General features: G+C 44.8%; 1 protein-coding gene and 1 long non-coding RNA gene across 2 annotated transcripts in view; one reads left to right on the plus strand and one right to left on the minus strand.

The window, feature by feature from the left end:
• LOC105018039 (ephrin type-B receptor 1) overlaps positions 1 to 22,920 on the plus strand; it is a 249,021-nt gene that overhangs the window by 214,314 nt on the left and 11,787 nt on the right. The window contains exons 10-14 of the mRNA XM_020045462.2: positions 426 to 614; positions 1,965 to 2,212; positions 4,070 to 4,285; positions 15,841 to 15,990; positions 22,035 to 22,228. Coding sequence (XP_019901021.2) covers positions 426 to 614; positions 1,965 to 2,212; positions 4,070 to 4,285; positions 15,841 to 15,990; positions 22,035 to 22,228 — 997 coding nt within the window. The remainder of the gene's footprint in view (positions 1 to 425; positions 615 to 1,964; positions 2,213 to 4,069; positions 4,286 to 15,840; positions 15,991 to 22,034; positions 22,229 to 22,920) is intronic.
• LOC109615638 overlaps positions 14,700 to 22,920 on the minus strand; it is a 57,422-nt gene continuing 49,201 nt past the window's right edge. The window contains exons 4-5 of the long non-coding RNA XR_002196638.2: positions 16,767 to 16,958; positions 14,700 to 15,116 (exon numbers count right to left, since the gene is read on the minus strand). This is a non-coding gene — a long non-coding RNA (uncharacterized LOC109615638). The remainder of the gene's footprint in view (positions 15,117 to 16,766; positions 16,959 to 22,920) is intronic.

Raw genomic sequence — 22,920 nt, forward strand, 5'->3', positions numbered from 1 at the left:
TCGAAGTCAGATTCCTGGAAATGTAATACTTATTTATACAAACCTTTTAAAAGGTCATGTTACTACAGAACTATCCTTTAACAGAGTGTCTGATAGCCTAGCGGTTACACTGACAGGTTGCCAGATCGTATCCCAGAGCCAACTATCCCAGAGAAAATATGTTGTTCTGTCCTGAAGCAAGACAGTTAACCCTATTGTGTGGCAGCTCCCCATACCTGTGTAATTCAAATTGGGTTGGGTTAAACTTGGAAAATATTTGTTTGACCATGTATTCAAACTGACAATGTTCCATTCTGTCACACACTCCATAGGCATGTGAAGTGAGTCTTCTCATTGCTTATTTCACCATCACCATTAACACCCTCTAAAATCACCAAGTTCTGAACTCTTCCGGAATATTCACTGGTCACTCTGATTGGTTTTAGAGCTCTCCCTGAGAGCCGACATGTCTAACTGCCCCTCCCCACTGGGCTGCCCGACCCACTTCTCAGGCTCCCCGGGGATGAAGATCTACATCGACCCCTTCACCTACGAGGACCCCAACGAGGCCGTTCGAGAGTTTGCCAAGGAGATCGACGTCTCCACCGTCAAAATCGAAGAGGTCATTGGCGCAGGTAACTTGGTCTGAATGGGTGTTTGAGGGCAGTTGCTTAGGGGTTGTGGGTGATAGGTATGGGGTTTGCGTGTGTGTGCGCACACGTGAATGTGGTGTGCGTGAGTGTGCTCAATGAGACTTGCTTAAGTTGGCAGGTACGTGACATGCTTGCTGTCATGTGCCCTGCACTGCTATCATATAGGCCAACTGGCATCCCCCAGCTAGGTAGCTCCAGAAAATAGCTTTAGCCTGTAGCACTCCCCTCTCGCTCTTCCTCTCTTCTTTCCTCTCATACTTGTCTCACTGTTTTATTCTCTGTCTTTTTTCTGTCTCTTTCTCTTTTCCTTTTTACTGTCGTTTTCCTCTTCATCTATCTCTGTCTTCTCTCTCACTTCCCCTCCCTATCCCTCCTTTTTCTTTTGTCCCACTCGCCCTCTCTGTCTCTCTCTCTCTCTCATTCTCTGTCTATCTGGGGACATGTCCTCCCCTTCTAGTGCCAGGCCAGACCTGGTTGGCTGTACTTAGTTTGTGCTAGTGTGTTGGAGTCATAAAGAGACTAAAATAACAGCGGGCTAATGAGACATGTACTGGAATCGACTCTCGGGTCTGGCCAGTGCTCACTGCATTGAATAGGTGCGAGGGAACTGGGATGGATGAGGGGTTAGGGAGGAGACGGAGGACATGGGGAGTTCGCTAATTACAGATTTCTGTGTTTTGTTATCCGTGGCGTGGGATCTCCGCGGGATGCCTGGAGGATGATTAGTAATTAAGGATTAGGAATAGTTTGTATTTGCTGTGAATTTGTTGGGTTGTCAGTCTTTTTCAGTTCTTTTATGAATGCACTCGGAGTCTAAGCTGCAAGGAACAGGATGGACCCACTGCTGATTAAAGAAAAAATATGTAAAAAAATCTGAAACCAGATGTATTTACGCCTAGTTGTAGTGAAACACTTCAATACTAGTCTTCAACATTTCATGTAATTCTGTTAACATTAAAATTAGCATTAGGGAGGCTACTTGCATAGGTTGCTTCCTTCTTATCTCAAGAGGAGGGTTCTGGCCAAAGCAAATCAGCATTGTGGTTGGTCTTCCTTCTCCTGGCACCAATGAATGTAAATTCCATCAGCAACTATTAACAAATCAACCCCCCAAAACAGAAATATATTTAATAAGCAATTCCTCTCACCCACACTGTTGTTTCGCCTGAATGCTTTCTCTGACAATACCAATGGGTGGAGCAAAGGAAGAGGCTCAGTATGTCTATATGCTTAACAGAATTTCCTCCCTCAGGTATTGAACAATACATGATAGTGTTTTAAACCAGCAACAGTCATTTACATCATTAAGCAGATGCCCCCCCCCCCCCCCAGGTGAGTTTGGGCGAGGTGTACAAGGGTCGCCTGAAGCTGCCAGGCAGAGGGAGATCTATGTGGCCATCAAGACCCTAAAGGCCGGATATGTGGAGAAGCAGAGGCGGGACTTCCTGTCCGAAGCGTCGATCATGGGCCAGTTTGACCATCCCAACATCATACGGCTGGAGGGTGTGGTCACCAAGAGTCGGCCAGTCATGATTGTCACTGAGTTCATGGAGAACGGAGCACTGGACTCCTTCCTAAGGGTGAGTTGTGGAACAGGTGTCGCATTGGCCAAGCTTCTTAAGGCAAGAGTGCTGACCCAGGATCAGTATGTCTAAGTAATCTTATTAACCTTAATTCAAAAATCAAAATACTCCCAGTCTAAGACACTATGAACATGTAACATGGAGAGTTTTCCTGCTATTCTGCTTCATAGAAAATGCATAAATCCTGTTTTATTAATAATTCCTAAACCCTGCTTTCTGAATCAACAACAAAAAAATCCTTTGTAACATTATTCGTTTGTTACAGTTTACTTAAAGTATTGGCTAAGAACGTGTCTGGAGATGCGCTGCATGCTACACAGATTAAGTGGATGGGTACAGTGGTTCTGTGGCTGGAGCCAAAGAGCCACGAACAAAGGGCTGATGCAGTGCAGAATTTCCGCGACCAGCCATTAGCATGCAAAGATTCAGAGCCGCGTGCATTTCTAAAGCCTCGAATAGCTCCAGGGATTTGGGAAAACCTGGCATAAGTCCGGACGATCTGCGAATGTAGCGATTCGGTCCTTCACAAAATAGCAGTTATGTTGTCCTAGTTAATTTCCTCCGCTCACACCCCGTGCCTGTAACGGCCTATCCCCCTCGCTCTTTTGTAGCTGCAAGGAACGAGCGAATGTACAGCTTAATCAATATTCGGCCATTTCTTTTTTTTTCTCCCCTCCATCTCGTGGATCGGTTTTCGCACTCGTCTTTGATCTAGCGCCGGTTTAAAAGGGGTCCTTTGAAGTTGGCTTTGCAAGCCGTCACATCCGACTTGTGTTCCCATCGATCTTTCCCTACCCCGCTTATTTGTTACTGTGTGTCGGGTTCAAAGCTCCTCTGAGCGCCAGAGACCCTGGGTGAGACTAGGTGGGGTTTGGGGGTTGTTGGCTGGTTGGATGGTTAGGGGAGGGCTCCTCCGAGTTTTGAGTTTTACTTAGGGTGATGGACAATGGTGAGATTTTCCCTGGAAACATCCTCGAACAAGACGTTTTGGACGGGACAGCGTTTGAAGAATCCAATTTGTGAATCAAAACGAATTGCCTCCCTTCCTTTGATGTCAAACTGGAGATTAGAATCCAGACAAGGGAGCTGTCTGGGACTTGGGTTGATAGCACGATATGTCCGATCGCAATCAAATTCAAACCAACATATATCACTTTAATTGACATTTCAGTTACTGACTCCGTCATAGACATAACAGGTTTTGCCGCATCGAGAAGTAGGTCGCAAAGAGATGGTTCTGCAGCCGGTTGATGCTGTTCTTCACACCCTGTGCGTGTGTTTGTGTTTAGAAAATTGTACCCAAGTGGGAAGGCTGATGTTCTATCCTTGTCCAAACCTTTACATTCTGGCTTCAGTGACAGGGATGTATCCGTAGGCTTTTTCTAATCTCGGAGCAAATCCCAAAGGTCATTGGGGGAATTCGCAGCCCAGCTTTTCAGCGTCAGGAACACGTTGGCTAGGCGTGGCCCTTGACACTCACCCGGAATGTACTCCGTTGCTTACGTTTGCTTCTTTTACTGTCACGTTGTTGTGGTTGTCAAGTTGATTGCACTGGAATCCAAATAGAACCGCCCATTCGAGCCAAACCAGGGCTGATTCGCACTTCTCCCTGCCTAATGCTGCCACACTGTAGACATGTGCAAAGGATGTCTTGTTTGTTGTTGACATCTCAGCTGAAAAGCCCGATGATGGGCCTGTAGATGAAAAGTTTCCATACAGTCACTTTGCAGATGTTTTTGACATGACTTCTGTATTCTCCTGTTCCTTCAGCAAGAAAGGAACTAACAAGGATGAAGCAACTGACAATTTTTCTCCCGCTTTTCCTCCCTTTCACTCTGTCTCTCTCTCTCGTAGCAAAACGACGGACAGTTCACAGTGATCCAGTTGGTGGGTATGATGCGTGGCATCGCGGCGGGCATGAAGTACCTGGCAGAGATGAACTACGTCCACAGGGACCTGGCTGCCCGCAACATCCTGGTCAACAGCAACCTGGTGTGCAAGGTGTCTGACTTTGGCCTGTCCCGCTACCTCCAGGAAGACACGTCTGACCCAAGCTACACTAGCTCTCTGGTGAGTTCCATTAGTAACAATAAAAGTTTTTTTTTTTTCTTCCTATCCTAGACACAGATGAGCAAGCAGCACTGGCTGAAGAACACACCTTCAGCCACTTCGCTGATCTCCTTCCTTCCCTTGTGTCATTTAGCATAGCCTCCTATGCAGAGGGGCCTACAGGAGCAATTAGGATTAAGTGCCTTGCTCAAGGGCAGGTAAAAGTTGACCGGAGACTTTTCGGCTTGTGACGTTCTGTCTGCCACGCTGTCTCCCCCTCTGTCTCTTTCTCTTTTACATTCCGTGAGCCGTCCCTCTCCATCCTTCTTTCCGCCAGTCACGGACCCGGACTGTCACATCTTCATTAGTGCTGAGACATGGCGACTCTGGGGAAGCCCCCCCCCCCCACCCGCCACGTTGGCAAGCAGGGGACGCGGGGAAACCAAAGGGCGCGTCAAACTGACAGCTGGATCCCCCTCAGTGCTACGGCCCTGGCCACCCCAGTAACCCCCCGGCCCCACCGCCAGCCGCCTCATCCCTTATCACCGGGGCAACATGATTAACATGGCAGCGGTGCAGATCTGTAATTATCCGCCACTGTCGTTACCCCTGGCGACTTCCTCTCTCCTCCCGCAGGTTTCTTATATAAATCTCCATGTGATTCAAAAAACACACACACCCACAATAAGCAACGCACGCCAAACACGCAGGCACGGACGTTTCTCGCGTGGGACGTGTGGGCGGGTGTGTGTCCAGTGCATCAACTTCCATTTGAGACTAGCCTGCAAATTAGCTGGATTTATGCGATGCTGTGTTGTTTGGTTGCTCTTGACGTTTGGAAGGGAGTACGGTCTGAAAGCCGGGTGCAGTACACCAGGGGGCATTCTTTAGTGAGGTCAATTGTTTTAAAGGATATCGCGGAAGCACTCGCCGCTTTGACCAAACTGCCCGAGGACATCTTTTGGAAACAAATATTTGTATGCACATTCTGGGGATGAGGAAATTTAAATATACTTTTACTATGAGCCTGCCACAATTTGGGCAAAAAAAACCACCTAGGAGCAAAAAAGAAAATAGTTGTAAGACTTCTAAACATAGAAGGCAGTCAAGGTGGTGTTAAAATAGGCTACTTAAAGGAGGCTCAATGCTTCTAAATATAGGCTAGCTTTGTGAAATCAAGGACATGACAACAATAGAAATTCTCTTTTCTTTTATTTAGAGAACAGACCGGTCAGGAGATGATTAACAGCGTGCGTGAGTGAGTGTGCCGGTTTCTCTCTCTGTTTGTGGCTGAAACTGAGGTCCTGGTGAGGCTGTTGATTAACAGGAAGTTGTGTTTTAGGTGTGAACAGGAAGTGTGGCAGGGGTTCTAAATAGTGCCAGTACCTCTTTTTGGTGTGTTTGGAAAGTTTATTCACCAGTATTAAGGAAGACCAACCATGGCCCCTACAACCTTAGGGTTAAGTCCCACTCTCTTAACTAATGACAGAAAAAAAAAATAACAAAAAACATTTCTGTTGCCTGCTGACAATCTTTTTTATGCTACAAATTATAATGGAGGGTTGCAATTAGACTATACATTACTGTACGGTGGTCTTGATGTTTGTTTGATTCATATTCAATATGTCCCACTGAAAAATAGTTTAGATCTCAAAGGGTTTCATACTGTCGACAGATTGATTTTGGCTTTGTCATGTCCCGCCATAAAAAGGTACAATTACAGCAACTGTTTTCAAGCTGAACCAATCCCAGCTGTTCTGCACTGTAACCAATACACAGAAACAGCGTATATTAATCATAATATACACACCAGTGTCAGTAAAAACGTCCCTGCAGACATTCTCCATTGACCTTTGCGACCTCAGCACTAGCTGGGTGCTGTCCGTCCTTTCTCCTCTGCTTTCCCAGAACATTCCGGGGACATAACGGGGAGGCATTCGGGAGACAGCCAGGGCCCTCAAGTCACCTCACATCTTCCCTTTTAATTAAGCCGTGTGCCTTGCAGACGCTCCACGCCGACAACAACAGCGCCTTCCCATTGGCGACCTCCCACCGGCGGTTACGAGGGCGCGGCGAACGCCAAAGCAATCAGGGAGCGAGGCCAACATGCCGGGGGGGTGCAGGGGATGCCGAAGGCCAAGGGGAATCAGGGAAAATGAAATTATGCCGACATTGCCTGATTTAGGCCTTCGACCTCCCCCCGTCTGCAAATTAATCGTCCCATCCTCCGATTTGTGATGTTTCCCCTACCGTTTCCAAGGGCACCAATTACATGACCTGGTCTCCAGAACAGAGATGAGGAGAATGCTGGGCGACATGTTGTTAATTGCAGCTTAGGTGCACACACTGGGAAGGGAGTGTATTGAAGTGGGGGTTTAGAGAACCAAAGTCAGGGTCCACTGGCTTTATCCTGGTGATGAAGCATGTTATTTTTATATGTGTAAGTATTTTAGTGGACACTCTTCCACATAGTGCCTCAGTTTACATCTATTTCTCTATGGGATTCTCACAAGGACATAGTTGGGTTTTGAAAAAGATGTGGTTTAAGAAATCAGGTTTGGTGGAACCATGTTCTTTGGATGGTCTGACTATCTGTACAGTGTCACTAAAGCTGTGTTGAAGCTTACTTTCAGGGATGTTAAAACGAAACTATTGACTGTGTAATTTTACCAAAGTTGACCTTCTTTCTCTTCTTTTGTTCTCTAATTGGTCCCAATCCAGCACCGTCGTAGGTGGTGCGAAACTCAACCTGTGGTGTTAAAAACAAGGCCTGAGGATCAAGCTACCCCCAGTGTGTTCTTGATGGAAATAACAAATAAAAACTCTAGCGGAAAGTTCTCAACCGATCCAGTATATAATAAGGTGGGGTTCAAATAAGGTTTCACCTTGTTAGCGTCCAAAAGCCGAAAAACGCTTCACAGGCTGTCTTTCCGTTTTCTTAGTGAAAACAAGAAACGCCTGCAGTCGGTGACTTGGACAGTGATGTCCTTTGAGAGCTTACGGAGAACAGAATGGTTTTCTCAACAAACCCCGGGGCCGTAACTTTCCCATCAGTCTACCCATCTATTTACCTGTGTTGTTTATCCATCCATTCATCTGTTCACATCTCTCATCATCGACTCTTTCCCCGGAGGATCCAGAGGCCCCTAAGGAGGGACAGCTTGGGTTCCTGCGCTCTACAGGTGCATCTTTAAAAATTTGTAGAAAAGTACTTTTTTTCTCGTAATTAAAATCATAAAGTGACACCTTTATATATTCTAGATTCACTACACATAAAGTGAATAATTTCAAGCCTTTTTTGTTTCAGTCTTTATGATTACGACTTAAAGCTCATGGAAATCAAAAATCCAGTATCTCAAGATATTTACAAAAAAATCTCAGGTCGACATTTCTGTACTGTAGAAGAGCTCTAATCAGCTAATTAACTCACTGAAACTTCAATACATACAACCACAATCATGGGGAAGACTGCTGATTTGACAGTCGTCCAGAAGACACTCATTGACAGCCTCCGGGAGGACGATAAGCCACAGAAGGTCATTGCTGAAAGGGCTGGCTGTTTGCAGAGTGCTGTATCAAAGCATATTCATGGAAAGTTGACTGGAAGGGAGAAGTGTGGTAGGAAAAGGTGCACAAGCAACAGGGATGACTGCAGCTTTGAAAGGATTGTCAAGCAAAGTTGATTCAAAGACTTGGGGGAGCTTCACAAGGAGTGGACTGAGGCTGGAGTCAGTGCATCAAGAGCCATCATGCACAGACGTGTCCAGTAAATGAGTTACAAGTGTCGCATTCCCAGTGTCAAGCCACTCCTGAACCAGAGACAACATCAGAAGTGAAGGAGAAAAATGCCTGGGTGAAGGAGAAAAATAATTGGTCCGTTGCTCAGTTGTCCAAAGTCCTCTCTTCAGACAAAAGTAAAATTTGCATTTCATTTGGAAATCAAGGTCCCAGAGTCTGGAGGAAGAGTGGAGAGGCACAGAATCCAACTTGTTTTAAGTCTATTGTCAATGATTTGGGCTGTCATGTCATCTGCTGGTGTTTGTCCATTGTGTTTTATCAAGTCCAGAGTCCATGTAGCTGCCTACCAGGAGATTTTAGAGCACTTCATGCTTCCATCTGCTGACAAGTTTTATGGAGATGCTGATTTCCTTTTCCAGCAGGACTTGGCACCTGCCCACTGTGCCAGAACGACTGGTAACTGGTTTGCTGCCCATGGTATTACTTGATTGGCCAGCCAACACACCTGACCTGAGGAAAATTGTCAAGAGGAAAATTAGATACACCAGACCCAACAACACAGACGAGCTGAAGGTCGCTATCATAGCATCCTGGGCTTCCATAACACCTCAGCAGTGTCACAGGCTGACTGCCTCCATGCACCGCCGCACTGATGCAGTACTTCATGCAAAAGGAAATGTTTTATTCTAATATTTTGAGTTACTGGATAATGCCATGACCTATAAGCAGTAATCATCAAAATTGAAACAAAAAAGACTTGAAATGTTTCACTTCATCTGTAATGAATCTAGAATATATGAAGGTGTCACTATTTGATTAGAATTACAGAAAAAAAACATTTCCACGGTATTCAATTTTTTTTGGATGCACCTGTAAGTGTATCATCTGGAGCTTGCACGGAGCACATTTCTGCCTCTTTGCAGGTTCTTCATACTGTGTGTGTGTGTGTGACTTTTTAAGTGTGTATGCACGCACGTGAAGACACGAAAGATGTTTGAATGGTTTTGAGTGTTTGACGAACATCTGAAAGGTTTGAAGTGCTTAATGGCGAGGGTTTGCGTGCGCACACTGTCTCAGTGAAATGGATTGGTGAGTGGCGAGTTGAAGAAGTGCAATGTGATCACACTGCATGGATAGCCAAAGCCCAGAGGAATAAACGTTAGGGAATTTGTAGTTAAGTAGTGCTGTGTGGTTGCATGTGGGACAAGATGCCTTCCATGTCACGCAATGGATGTTGAGCCTTAAAGGTGTTTTGGTTTAATGGAACGAATTACAACCAGATGTCCTCACAAAGATAGTACAACATTAAAAACAACTGCTCTTGTTAAGACCTATTGCCGGTTAAGTTAAAGTTAGGAAATATGGATGAAAATATGGTTTTCTGGTGAACCAAAAATATCTATGAAAAATGTGATCTTGTTGGGACATTTCTCTGGTCCCAATTAGGAGAGAAGCCATAGGCTGCTGCTTTCGATCCACATATAGCCTACCACTGAAGTGTGGGTTTATGCTTATGTGCGTGCTTGGGCCTAATGCTCGCCTATGTGTACGATCGAATGTGTGCACGTGTGTCATTGAGGCGGCATCGAGCTGGCGGCGGGGGGGTTGAGAGGCGAGGTCACCCATTGCGCTGTAACGTACCTCATCCGTCAAACCGTCACGACCCAACTGACATTACCTCCTCTCCGCTCCGGTGCCTCCACTTCACCACTTACCCCCCCATACTCATCCACCCTCTCTTTAAGTTGTTTGTTTGTTTTTCTATTTTCATCCTTTTGCACTTTCCATTCTCTCTCTTTGCCATATTGCACACAAGTCTTTTGTGATGTTTGTCACCACTGTGAATTATTAATGTGGCCAATGTTATAGGTGACTCAAGGGGGACAGCATCTCTGAGTAAATGGAAAAACTCGGGAGGAAAGTGCCCATTTGGTCCAAACCAGGATGTCCTCTCTCCCACCAGAGTGCCTCATTGACTATCTATGTATAGATGTGTAGCATCCAACATTCATGAAGTGTCCGACACAGGGGTCAACTTTTCAGCTTTGCCAATCAGGAAGTGAATGGACATTGCTCATGAATGGGATTCACGTTGTCTTGATTGTGTTCACAAAAATAGGAAACGTTCAAAAAACTAAAAAAGGGTTAGCATTGGCCTGTTCCTGTTTGTACTTTCCAGTCTTTTGTGTTTTTCAGCACCTTGTGAACACAATTAAGTATTTCTTTGCTTCTCTTGCTCGTAGGCGAAAGCAGTTTCCATTGCTGTAGAAAATAATGAAAGCTGTACCATGAGGTGCTTGACAAACACATCCATCCAGACTCCTACATGAAAGCGGGAACACGGCTTCTCTGAAGCAATGTGTTTTTATTTTTTACGTTTGATTTACCGGCTGTCATGTGTGCCAGACCAAGCTCTGTCTATGAGGTGAGCCTTGATGATCGGCCATCTGTGCACGCCTAGGTGTACTTTCTGTGGGCACATGATGACTCGAAAAAACACTGTTCCTCTGCATAGCACACTAAAGAGGGAACCAGCGCATATGCCATGGGTCGGCAACAGGTGTTCCCCCCGCAGTGAAAACTGTCAAATCAGCAGAAATCCAGCCATTTCATTTAGGATATCTTTTCCCAAGTATTTTCTCAAATAAAATAAGACACATTTTGCTTCAGTTTAATGAAGTTATTCAAATCTTGGTAGTTTGAAGTAGTCTATTTTGGGCTGGGAGTTAGTTGTTTTCCATTGGCAGTTTGCTAATTACTTTTCAGAATTATTTTAATGATGTTCTGGCCCCCTATGACTAAAATAGCCCAACGTGATTGGACAATTATGGGATGGTGCTAGCCAGTCTGTCAGTTGTGGAGCTAGCACGTATTACATTTCACTTGATTCCTCTGTTGTTTTTATCTAATTGGTCATGGAGAGACAGGGAGCACACAGAGAGAGAGTGAGAAAAGGAGAGAGTGAGAAAGAAAGAATGAAAGAAAGAATGAACACAGAGTGGCAGAGAGACTCAGCATGTTAGTTCCTCAAACAGAAAGTGCTGTGTCGCTGTGTTAAATGACATGTAAAGAAACACATCACTTCCTTCATAAACAACCCAGGTGGTATTTTAGAGTGTGCTGTAAGCTGGCGCTATTTTTTCCAACTCCTCATCTCGAGGGGGCAGAAAAAAGGTGTCACCCTTTTATACAAGTCAAGGTTGCCGTCTAATATTACACCCCTGTAAAAGCCTGACAAGGATAATAGGAACCACGCTGGGTTTAATTTTAGGGGCCCCTGGTGGCCCCGGAGTCATTGTGAGCCCAGATAGAGTTTGCACACAGGGAGAGAAGACCTTTCCATTAGGAAGAGGTGACGCCATCAAGTTGAAGATCTGAAGGAATATGTTATGTAATGTTATGTAATTTAACCTTTATTGCTAATGTAAAAGTAAATGACTACACCAACGACGGTTATTAAAGGTTGGATGTCATATACCACTTTGAGACAACCTGAGAAATGTGTGTTATTATACATTTGCCACGAGGTGGAGGAACATCGCCTCGCGTTACACCAAGACTAGACTGTGTAATTGAATTAAATGGCAGCAGAATATGTGGGCACTTTGTGAAATTATGTCTGAAATAGTTCCAGGGAGTCAAATATAAGTTCCATTGAAGTTTTAAGTGGGAACCTATTCTTTATTGCCTTGTGGAAGAGCAGACGGTCCCACCTCCGTCAGACACTCCCATGGGTGTCTGGGTCTCTCTTTTTGTCACTTTCCCTTTCTCTGTATATCTTTTGTATTTCAGTTTTTTCGCTGTTTCTCTCTCTTTATCTCACTTTTTTCTCTGTCTCTTTCTCTCTCTTTGTTTCTGTCACTCTCTGTGTCTGTATTTTCTCTTTCTTTCGGTCTCCCTGCTTATCTGTCTCTCCCTCTCTCCTGGCTCCCTCTCTCCATCCCCACCTCTACAACCTTCTCTCTCCTCTTTCTGTGTTTGGGCAGAACGCCAGTACCAGCAATCGTTGCTTTCGGGACATTAAACGGCAGTTGATGGAGCACTATGCCCAGCCTAAGTAAATGTGCTCGGGAGCATATGAGTGCGCTTTGTTTGGGAAAGGATCCCAGCAGGTCCCGAGTAGAGCTCCGCATTACCAGGTCCGTCCTCCACCACAGGGAATCAAATCTGTTTTCAGGGACGTCGGCCGCTTTGGCAACGCCATTCACGGATACCCTCTTGGAGAGATGGCCGCGCGTTAGCGGCGAAAACAAAACCAGCTAAGTTTGAAAATAAATATGTTTCTGTTCATTTTCCCTGCAGGAAAATCGAGGGGTTGCTGTACGGCTCACACATCAAAGCTCATAAACAACCAATGCCTCTGCCTCACTGCCAATAAATCCAGGTAGAAGATGTTAAATTCATGAGAGAACCGTGATTCAGCTGTACGCTACAGTATTCTCCACATTAAACTCACAATGTTCCCCGCAGGCCGCCCGGCGGCTCCCGCTGGTGAATTAATTAGAGGACAGAGTTTTCTCTTAGTGGGGTGTTTGATCTACATTTCCTGCGAGACCATTGCTCCAGTTTGTGTATGGTGGTACATGCTGCATTTTGACACTTCAGACTCCCCTCGAGTCTAAAGACGGCTAGCGTGCCACTCCAATGGATTGCTGGTCACATACAGCGTCACTCAGTGGCAGGTGTGCCGTGTTCCCTGAACGTCAAGCACATGTGTCGAGCTGCTAACACGCACAGCCATCCGAACATGTTCTCTACCTCAGACCTGTCTGTCCCGCGCTCCTTCTTAACCCTGACAGCACTCGGCCGGCTCCACTCCCAGGGGACCTATGCCTGGACGTGCCACAGCAGTTGTCACCCTTCGCAGCCAATCTCATCCGGTCACAAATGTTCAGTCTATCTGGTTGACGTAAAACTTATCTTTTGTCAAGTGAGAATCCTTGCCATGCTCCATTTCTCAGTATGACAGATGAGACATACAAAAGGAAAACATTAAAAAAATTAAGTAGAAGTCAGACAAGACAAACAAGACAAAAACATTATTATCCTGCTCGATAAATAGTGGGATTTAAATGAAAAACCAATTGTTAATAATGTGTATAATAATCTGAATACAACTGTTAATAATAGTAATGGGACACAGACTAGTAAGCTACATTATTGAAAGACATATCTACAATGTGCTTGTGTTGAGCAGAGTCAGGGACAGTGGTCTGACAGTTTTAGTGTTCAGAGGTGTGGAGGTTGCAGACCAAAGCTGTCTCCTAGCCTGTCAGTATGATACCGTATGCTGACTGAGCAACGCACGGCCAGGGTGTGAAGGGTTCTGGATAATGTTGCAGGATTTCTTCAGGCGTTATTTGGGATAGATGTCCGGGGTGGGTGGGAGAAAGGCCCAGGTGACGTGTCGGGTCATCTTCACCACCTGGTGGAGGTCTTCGAGGTGGCGTGTGAAGTTGTCTCAGAGATCTCTCAATAAAATTAATTACGCGCGTTCCTCTGTCTGACGAGCTTCTTGGCTGAAGAGATCAATGGAGCCTGGCTGGATATTGATTTTGGGTACTGGTTTGTATTTGCATCCTCCCTGGTAGTTTCAAGTCGACCACTGAGCATGTGAATTCCTTACCGGTTTGTATGTAGTGCCTTGTGAATTAGATGCTATTGGCTTTCTTGCTCACACACACAGTTATGGTCTCCCTTTCACTGTTGGTGTGTCTGTGTTTAAACTGCACCCGTTTTCATTTCCTTCAACTCCCTCCTCCATTCTCCCTCAGGAGATTATTTTCCTTTTTTCCTGAGTTAATAAACATAAAAACAAAAAAAACGTCAATGTATTTTATTTTATATTTGCCACCGTATTCTGTCTGTTTGACTGCCTGGCCTGTTCTATTCTGCACAGTGGCAGTTTGTCTTATTAAAGCGCCGCGTTGGCAGGGCCCAGGCGCTAGCAGCTAGCTCGCCCACAGCGGTAATTATGGCGTTCTGCATAGATGCCTCGCGAACATGGCAGCCGTGAACATTTTATTGCCTCGGCCTGAGTCCTAGGAGCACCGAGAGGCAAACGCGGGGAGGCGCCAGTCATCTGGGAACGGCGAGCATCTTCACCCGGGCAGATGCGACAACAAAGCTCATATCCCGACAGCGTCCCCGGGCGAGAGTGGAAGATAACAGACGCTGGGGAGGAAAGGGGGTGATAGATACAGAGAGAGATGTTGTAATAAAAGCCTTGAGATCAAAGCTCTGAGAAAGGGACTTGGAAGACGCGGTCATTGTTTTTCATATTTTATATTGCTTTTTGTTCTTTACGGCATATACCCGTGTCTAAGTTAAAACAGGTTGCCTTGAAGCCTGGCTCCGACAATGTTGAAGAGGAGCTGTAGCGAGTCTGATTTTTTTTTCCATTGGTGTGGATGGAGTTTGTCTTTCATTCATGTCATTTTCTGTAGCTTTAACACAGAACAGCGGCAAGATGCCTGAGATGAGAAAAAAAACATGAACGTCTTCAGAGCTTGGATAGATACCCTTTATGGTTAGTTTTCCTCAAAGAAACACAAATAAACGCAGATACTGATACCGTCTTCCGCTCTTAGATTCAAACATCAAACACACACCCCCCTCCCTCCCTCCCTCTCTCTCATTTCTCTCTCAACGTGATTTAACTTTAAAGGGTTTTATTAGCATGAAAAACATTTGCTTACATCTCTACCTCCCTCACACACCACGGCACTTCCAGTCCCAGTGCAACCTGACACCAGCTTCCACCAGCCTTGGGGACATTTATTAACAAAAACACAGTAGGAGCACATTAAAAGTCAAACTTCAATTCAAACCTCTGGTTGAGGTTGTAGCTTTGGATGCCTCAGCACGGGTAGTGAGGTTTGGCGTCACACTCTCCTTATTCCCTGTCCCCAGAGATGATCATCCGGGGCCCTTTTGTCCTCGCCCAATGAGGCTTGGTTGGAGGCGGGTGTGCCTTGTCAGGGGATGCAGATGAGCTCTGTTCCCAGGGCCCATTTTGCAGCTCTGGGTCTGTGCGTCCTTCTGGAGACGTTGGTAAAGCGATGATCGTTGGAGTCACTTAACAATGCATGCATGCATGCATGCATGATTCCACCTACAAACATGCGCCCAATAACATTTAGTCACAGAGAAGCAAACACCGCGGCACACACCCCTGTTTACACCTGAGGCTGCAAAGTATGTTCCCATCCAACATCTCAAACACAAGTTCTTCAACACACACACAGCCACGAGAGCAGGTCGGCACTCGTTTCTCCGTCTGTCCTTTCAAGCACGGCTTATCTACACATGCACAGGTTGAACTAATTGGCATTATTAATCCGACCTAGCCAGTCCGGATATAATGGAAGCCTCCAAGGCGCTTGCAAACAGGTGTGTGTGTGGGTGTGGAGGTAATCATAAACAGGCCACCCGCCAATTTCAATCTAGACCTCGCACCGCTCGGCCCAAGCCTGCAAAGGCCAATTACAGAGACACACTCGACAGGCACACTCAAGCATCCCTCCCCCTCCCTTATTCCAATTCTGGGGTACCAGCAGTTCTGAGGGAAGGGATGTGATCTGGGTCGATGCGTGAAGGGCAGATTGTATTAGGATGAGGTGCGGAGGCGCGGTCCCCTGCAGCTGGATCAATAAGGGATAAAGGGATGGAGTGAGGGCAGGGTGGAGGGCCGGTTTTGGTTCATCTGCTTTTCAAATGATTGATAGGGTTCGTGAATTGGACTAATCTAGCTCTTTTTTTGTCCCATCTCTCTGTCTCTCGCTCCTATTTTTTTCTGTCCTTCCTCTCCTCCCTCTCCACTTTTCTTTCCCTCTCAGGGTGGCAAGATCCCGGTGAGGTGGACAGCTCCCGAGGCCATAGCTTACAGGAAGTTCACCTCAGCCAGTGACGTGTGGAGCTATGGCATTGTCATGTGGGAGGTGATGTCGTTTGGGGAGAGGCCCTACTGGGACATGTCCAATCAGGACGTGAGTATTGCTGTCGTTAAGAACGTAAATGTTGTATGCTTTTACAAAAGGATATAAATTATATTGAATGTTAAGCTAATGCGAAGTGTTATTCTGCCAAGTATATAGACATATTCTGATTGTGGTCTTGGGTGGTTCAAGGGTCTAAGCCACTGCCGCTGGTGTGAATGTACTGCTGCATCTCGGGTTCAAACCCGGGCCGCTGCTCTTTAAATAAAGCATAAAAATGCTTGAAAAAGAAATACATATTTTTGATCCATCAAATGTTAATCTTTCTAGAGATTTTACACCATGAAGCCCTTTCGACATGATCAGTTGTCACAAAGGCATTTTTGGAATAACCGAGCCAAGGCTTGGTTACAAAATGGAACCCACTCTGACACACGACGACTTTTCCAGATAAGAGGATTTCAAGCAAAGGCAGATTTTTACCCAAGCATATCATCTCCTCCTACCTCCCTCGAATCACAATGAGGTCTATCAGACATGCGCACACTCACTCGCACACATAAACATACACACACACTTGCACGCCAATGTCTCACCCACTTCCCTTGTGCAGACCGAACAGTTTAATCCTATGCACAAAAAAATATTATTAACCCCTAACCCTTAACCTAACCTTGACATTAACCCAATCCCCTAACATTACCTCAAACTCCTAACTAATTCAAAACCTAATTCTCGCATTACCCCTAAGCAGAAAATAACCCTAATAACCACAAGGTATCATTTTCATTTTGTTTTACTATTCTAGCAAGGAATACTAGTCAGACCTGAACAAACATACACAGTCCGAGGGGTGCCCATATCTGCAGCCATCCGATGGTTCTCTCTGGATCTGGAGCCTGATCCGCCTGGCCTGGCCAAGCCAGCAGATGTTCCCTCTCTGTGCCAGCATGCAGTTGGGACACTCACAGGAACCTGGAACTGCTCACAACATGTCCTGGTGTTCTCTTCAGGGAGAACTAATAACACAGACACACAAACGAATGTACACACACACACACACACATCTGATCGTACGAACACACAGCCACTTGCAGGCACATGTATTACCTGCAAATCCACACACTTTTACACACATCAGAAACGAGGTTCCGCTGAGTTCCACTTGTCTCAGTGGTAATGTTAGCTCCTGGAGATGACCATCCCATTTCAGATGAGAATTTCATTTTTCACAACCTGTATGTTTTTTTGTTGATATGTTGTATTTTCCCTGATTAAACCACTTTTTCAGTTGAAAGATTGCATCTAGATGCAAAAGACAATCTTGAGGAAAGACTACTTAAATATACACTCACCTAAAGGATTATTAGGAACACCTGTTCGATTTCTCATTAATGCAATTATCTAATCAACCAATCATATGGCAGTTGCTTCAATGCATTTAGGGGTGTGGTCCCGGTCAAGACAATCTCCTGAACTCCAAACTGAATGTCAGAATGGGAAAGAAAGGTGATTTAAGCAATTTTGAGCGTGGCATGGTTGTTGGTGCCAGACGGGCCGGTCTGAGTATTTCACAATCTGCTCAGTTACTGTGATTTTCACGCACAACCATTTCTAGGGTTTACAAAGAATGGTGTGAAAAGGGAAAAACATCCAGTATGCGGCAGTCCTGTGGGCGAAAATGCCTTGTTGATGCTAGAGGTCAGAGGAGAATGGGCCGACTGATTCAAGCTGATAGAAGAACAACTTTGACTGAAATAACCACTCGTTACAACCGAGGTATGCAGCAAAGCATTTGTGAAGCCACAACACGCACAACCTTGAGGCGGATGGGCTACAACAGCAGAAGACCCCACCGGGTACCACTCATCTCCACTACAAATAGGAAAAAGAGGCTACAATTTGCCCAAGCTCACCGAAATTGGACAGTTGAAGACTGGAAGAATGTTGCCTGGTCTGATGAGTCTCGATTTCTGTTGAGATATTCAGATGGTAGAGTCAGAATTTGGTGTAAACAGAATGAGAACATAGATCCATCATGCCTTGTTACCACTGTGCAGGCTGGTGGTGGTGGTGTAATGGTGTGGGGGATGTTTTCTTGGCACACTTTAGGCCACTTAGTGCCAATTGGGCATGCCACGGCCTACCTGAGCATTGTTTCTGACCATGTCCATCCCTTTATGACCATCATGTACCCATCCTCTGATGGCTACTTCCAGCAGGATAATGCACCATGTCACAAAGCTCCGCCTCAAGGTTGTGCGTGTTGTGGCTTCACAAATGCTTTGCTGCATACCTCGGTTGTAACGAGTGGTTATTTCAGTCATAGTTGCTCTTCTATCAGCTTGAATCAGTCGGCCCATTCTCCTCAGACCTCTAGCATCAACAAGGCATTTTCGCCCACAGGACTGCCGCATACTGGATGTTTTTCCCTTTTCACACCATTCCCCCCCACAGTCACCAGATCTCAACCCAATAGAGCATCTTTGGGATGTGGTGGAACGGGAGCTTCGTGCCCTGGATGTGCATCCCACATATCTCCATCAACTGCAAGATGCTATCCTATCACTATGGGCCAACATTTCTAAAGAATGCTTTCAGCACCTTGTTGAATCAATTCCATGTGGAATTAAGGCAGTTCTGAAAGCGAAAGGGGGTCAAACACAGTATTAGTATGGTGTTCCTAATAATCCTTTAGGTGAGTTTAGATGGTACATAAGATTGGCCATGAAACTATGATACGGATGAAAAAACAAATAGCATTTTTTCAGGGCCTTTAACACTTCTTTTGAATTCCGGAAGGGTCATTTGTCTCATAGACCTGCGCATCATTTTCAACAACAAATGGGAAAAGCTAGTCATTCTGATTGCAATCTCTTCTCCCCAAAATTAATTGAGCATCGGACCAATTACGGCATACTTTAGTTCTTGTTTAACTGAAGTTACACAACGTAATAGAAGGTAAAACGTTCTGTCCTACTGAACAAATACACAATGGTAAGAAAGAGAGGGAGAGCACTTTTTTATTGTCTTTTTTTATCATTGTAGGGCCATGTACAGAATAGCTTCAGCACATTCTCTACCAGCAGGTCTTTGTAGCCTTTACCATTTCCACGGCAGTGGAAAATATCAAGTACCTACATTCACTACCTTAATTACATGCAATCAGCCTATTCCCAAGACACTTTCCCACAGTGTCAGAACATAGGTCCCATTCGTCCTTTCATACTGCCTTGTGATTGGCTAGTGTCAAGGAGGAAGGGTACAGCAGCCCTGAGTGCTGCCTGTAGAGTAATTGGTGACAGACGTAGAAAGAGAGAGATGGGGATGGGGGGAACAGAGAGAGAGAGAGAAAAATAAGGCAAAGAGAGACAGATAGAAGGTGGGTAAAAACGAGAGGCGAAGAGAGAAGGAGATTGAGGATCAAAGACATTGACGCTGAGTAAGTCACTCACTAACAGCTCAGTTGCACTAAATGAGATACAGCTACTATGGCCTGGTGACGCATGATTCAGAAAATACATTGAGAGGAAGATGGAAAGCGAAATCCCGTATTTATCCTCGCAATTCTCTACTTTACGAAACATTATTGATCAGCTGTGATCATAAACTCTGGTTTGGCAGTAACCTTCCAATGTCTTGCTTATTGGGGTTCTGCGATGTTCGGTCTTAGTTGAAGAACCATCCTTATGACCCATGTCCGGTAGAAAATAACTGCCTGTGGGCGAGAGTGGTCCAGCTGATTCAGGCCTTTTTGGGTCTACAGTACCAGTCAAAAGTTTGTGGTCATTTCGAAATGTCCTTATTTTCAACAGAAAAGCACATTTGTTGTCCACTAAAATAACATAAATCAAAAATACAGTGTAGACATAGTTAATGTTGAAAATGACTATTATACCTGGAAACAGCTGATTGCTTCTGGAATATCTACATAGGTGTACACAGGGCCATTATCAGCAACCATCAGTCCTGTATTCCAATGGCTCATTGCGTTTGCTAATCCAAGTTTATCATTTTAAAAGGCTAATTGATCATTACAAAACCCTTTTGCAATTATGTTAGCACTGCTGAAAACTGTTATACTTATTAAAAGACGCAATGAAACTGGCCTTCTTGACTAGTTCAGTGTCTTCAGCATCAGCATTTCTGGGAACGGGTACAGGTTGACCTTAACACAATTACATGCTGACTTTACAAATGACCTTAAAATGATTTGGAAGCTTTTCATTTAATTTCCGAAGCCTCATGCTAAGAGTTATTTTTCAATTCAATTTCCAAAACGTTTCATTGTCTTAGAACATTTCAATTTGATGACATATTGTTCTGCAGCTCTGGGTGTGCGTGCCCTTCTGGAGACGTTGGTAAACCGATGATTGTAAAGCGATGATGCACAATGAAATGATTGCGCAATGGCACCAAACAACTACGTAGTGAGAGTTAAGAAGAACAGTTTATAAGCAGAACTAGAAAGAAAATAATTATAAAATAAAGCAACAATATACATAACTGTACACTAGCAGCAGTTTAAAAAAAGAGTACTGTAAACTAGCAGCAATCTGGGTAGTATTATTGAACATTTGTATATGGCAAGTATGGCAGTAATATACAGTTGTGCTCCAAAGTTTGCATACCAATGGAGTATTTGTAATATATGTACCATTTGTAAAGAAAACATGAGTGAGCAGGCAAAACAAATGTATTTTATTTCTTATAGGATTCACATTCAACTGTAGGTCATAACAGAATAGCACAATCATAAAACAAAACATGGCAACAAAGAACAAAATGTACTGACCCCTGTTCAAAAGTCTGCATACCCTTAGTTCTTAATACTGTGTTTTGTCCCCTTTAGCATCAATGACAGCATGCAGTCTTTTGTAATAGTTGTCTATGAGGCCCGAATTCTTGCAGGTGGTATATCTGCCCGTTGGTCTTGGCAAAATGCCTCCAGGTCATGCAAAGTCTTTGGTCGTCTTGCATGAACCGCACGTTAGAGATTCCATTATCTTGTTATGCAGGTCTTTTGACAGTTATTTTCTGCTCCCCCTGGCTCAGTATATAGCCTGCTCAGTGCATCCACGTGAGAGCTAACAAACTCATTGACTATTTATACACAGACACTAATTGCAATTTAAAAAGCCACAGGTTTGGGAAAATCACCTTTAATTGCATAACATTTTTTAAACTAGCATCAATTTTGAAAGAGTAGGATGGGGGAGTATGAACAGTATGGTAGAAGCATTGAGTGTCATAGATACATACGAGTGTAATATGTTTAGGAATGGAACATGCAAAGGAATATTCTAATTGCCATTAAAAAGTACCTGAAAGGACATCAGAGCATCTGGAATATTGATGTGTGATCAGTATTATCATGAATCAGTGTTGCTGGTTGAGGAGCCTTATGTTCTAAGGGAAAAACTGTTTTTGAGTCTGGAAGTGTGTGCTCCGTTGCTCCTGTAGCATCTACCAGACGGCAGCAGTGTGAACAGACCATAACCTGGCTGGCTGTAGTCTTTGATGATGTCCCGTGCTTTCCTCAGGCATTGTGTGTGGTAGACGCCTTGCCTGGACTAGAGATGGTAGCTGATGATGTGTTCCGCAGACTTTACCACCCTCTGGAGGGACTTGCGGTCTCCAGCAGAGCAACTGCCGTGCCAGGCAGTAATGCAGCCTGAAAGGATGCTTTCAATGGAGCACCTGTAGAAGTTGGTGCAAGTTTTTGCAGATATGCAAAATTTCTTGAGTCTCCTCAGGAAGTATAGTCGTTTTTGGGCAGTTTTCACTGCCAAGTTTGCTTGTCTGGACCGAGTGAGGTCATCCTTGATGAACACACTGAGAAATTTGAATTCAGAGAGACACTCTTCCAGTTTAGCTCCACTTTAGCTCCATCATCTCACAACTTTAGCTCCACAGAAATGGGAAGTTGAAATCACAAAAGAAAACAGACTTAAAGTCATTGAACTAACATTGGAGACTAATTTTGAATGACCCCATAACTCAGTTGCGTGGGTTGTTAACCACTCAGCGCCTTCTCCGTGGTAGCATGTGTCCCTCACTGACCTAGTGAATTTCTGCCCTCTCTCTGTCCCTAGGTGATCAATGCGATAGAGCAGGACTACCGGCTTCCTGCTCCCATGGACTGCCCCTCGGCCCTCCACCAGCTTATGCTGGACTGCTGGCAGAAGGACCGTAACGCCCGGCCGCGCTTCACTGACATCGTCAACACCCTGGACAAGATGATTCGCAACCCAGCCAGTCTCAAGCAAGTGGCCGGCATCCCAGCAGTGTAGGCGAATCATCCATTCGTTTATAGTATAGTTTGGTTACACATATACTAAAAGTTGTGTACACAGATTCTAGTGGACAGTGAGAAACTGTCAAAGCTGACATAATTGAATTGTGTGATGATGAGCCGCGGTAGTTCCTGGTTTCTTTTTCCGTTAGTTACATGGAAGAATCAGTATTGGGAGAATGTGGAACTTCTAGACGTTTCCACAGCCAAGGTCAACATTGGCAAAAAATAAATAATGGACTGACTACAAGAAATCTCTTTTGGATCACAACAGTCACGATGTGACATTAGCGAAAGGGTTTGGCTGAAGGTTGCTTTTTAATGGCATTTCCCTGAAATTCAAAAAGAAAATTCTAAACTTTCCCAAGGAAATTTCTACTGTGGGATATTGTTAGTACTATGACGTGCTGCCTAGAGAGACACCAAGCCACACACACTCATAATCACTCTCACCTTTTTACCCCGATGACTTCAAAGCAGAGGCTTAGTGCAGGCGTGCACACCTTCTCAACTCAGACATACGCTGACTTCCCTGAAATAAACATGAGCTTACTACTGTGTAGTAGATCAAAGGCTATACTACAGTTATTCCTGGTGTTCAGAACTTGTGTGAACACACGCATTTTACCTTAAACACACACATCAATTTCAAATGAGTGGGTCGTTTCTTCGCGGTGTGAATGTAT

This window comes from Esox lucius, chromosome 3, assembly GCF_011004845.1.
Source record: "Esox lucius isolate fEsoLuc1 chromosome 3, fEsoLuc1.pri, whole genome shotgun sequence".
Lineage (NCBI taxonomy): Eukaryota > Metazoa > Chordata > Actinopteri > Esociformes > Esocidae > Esox > Esox lucius.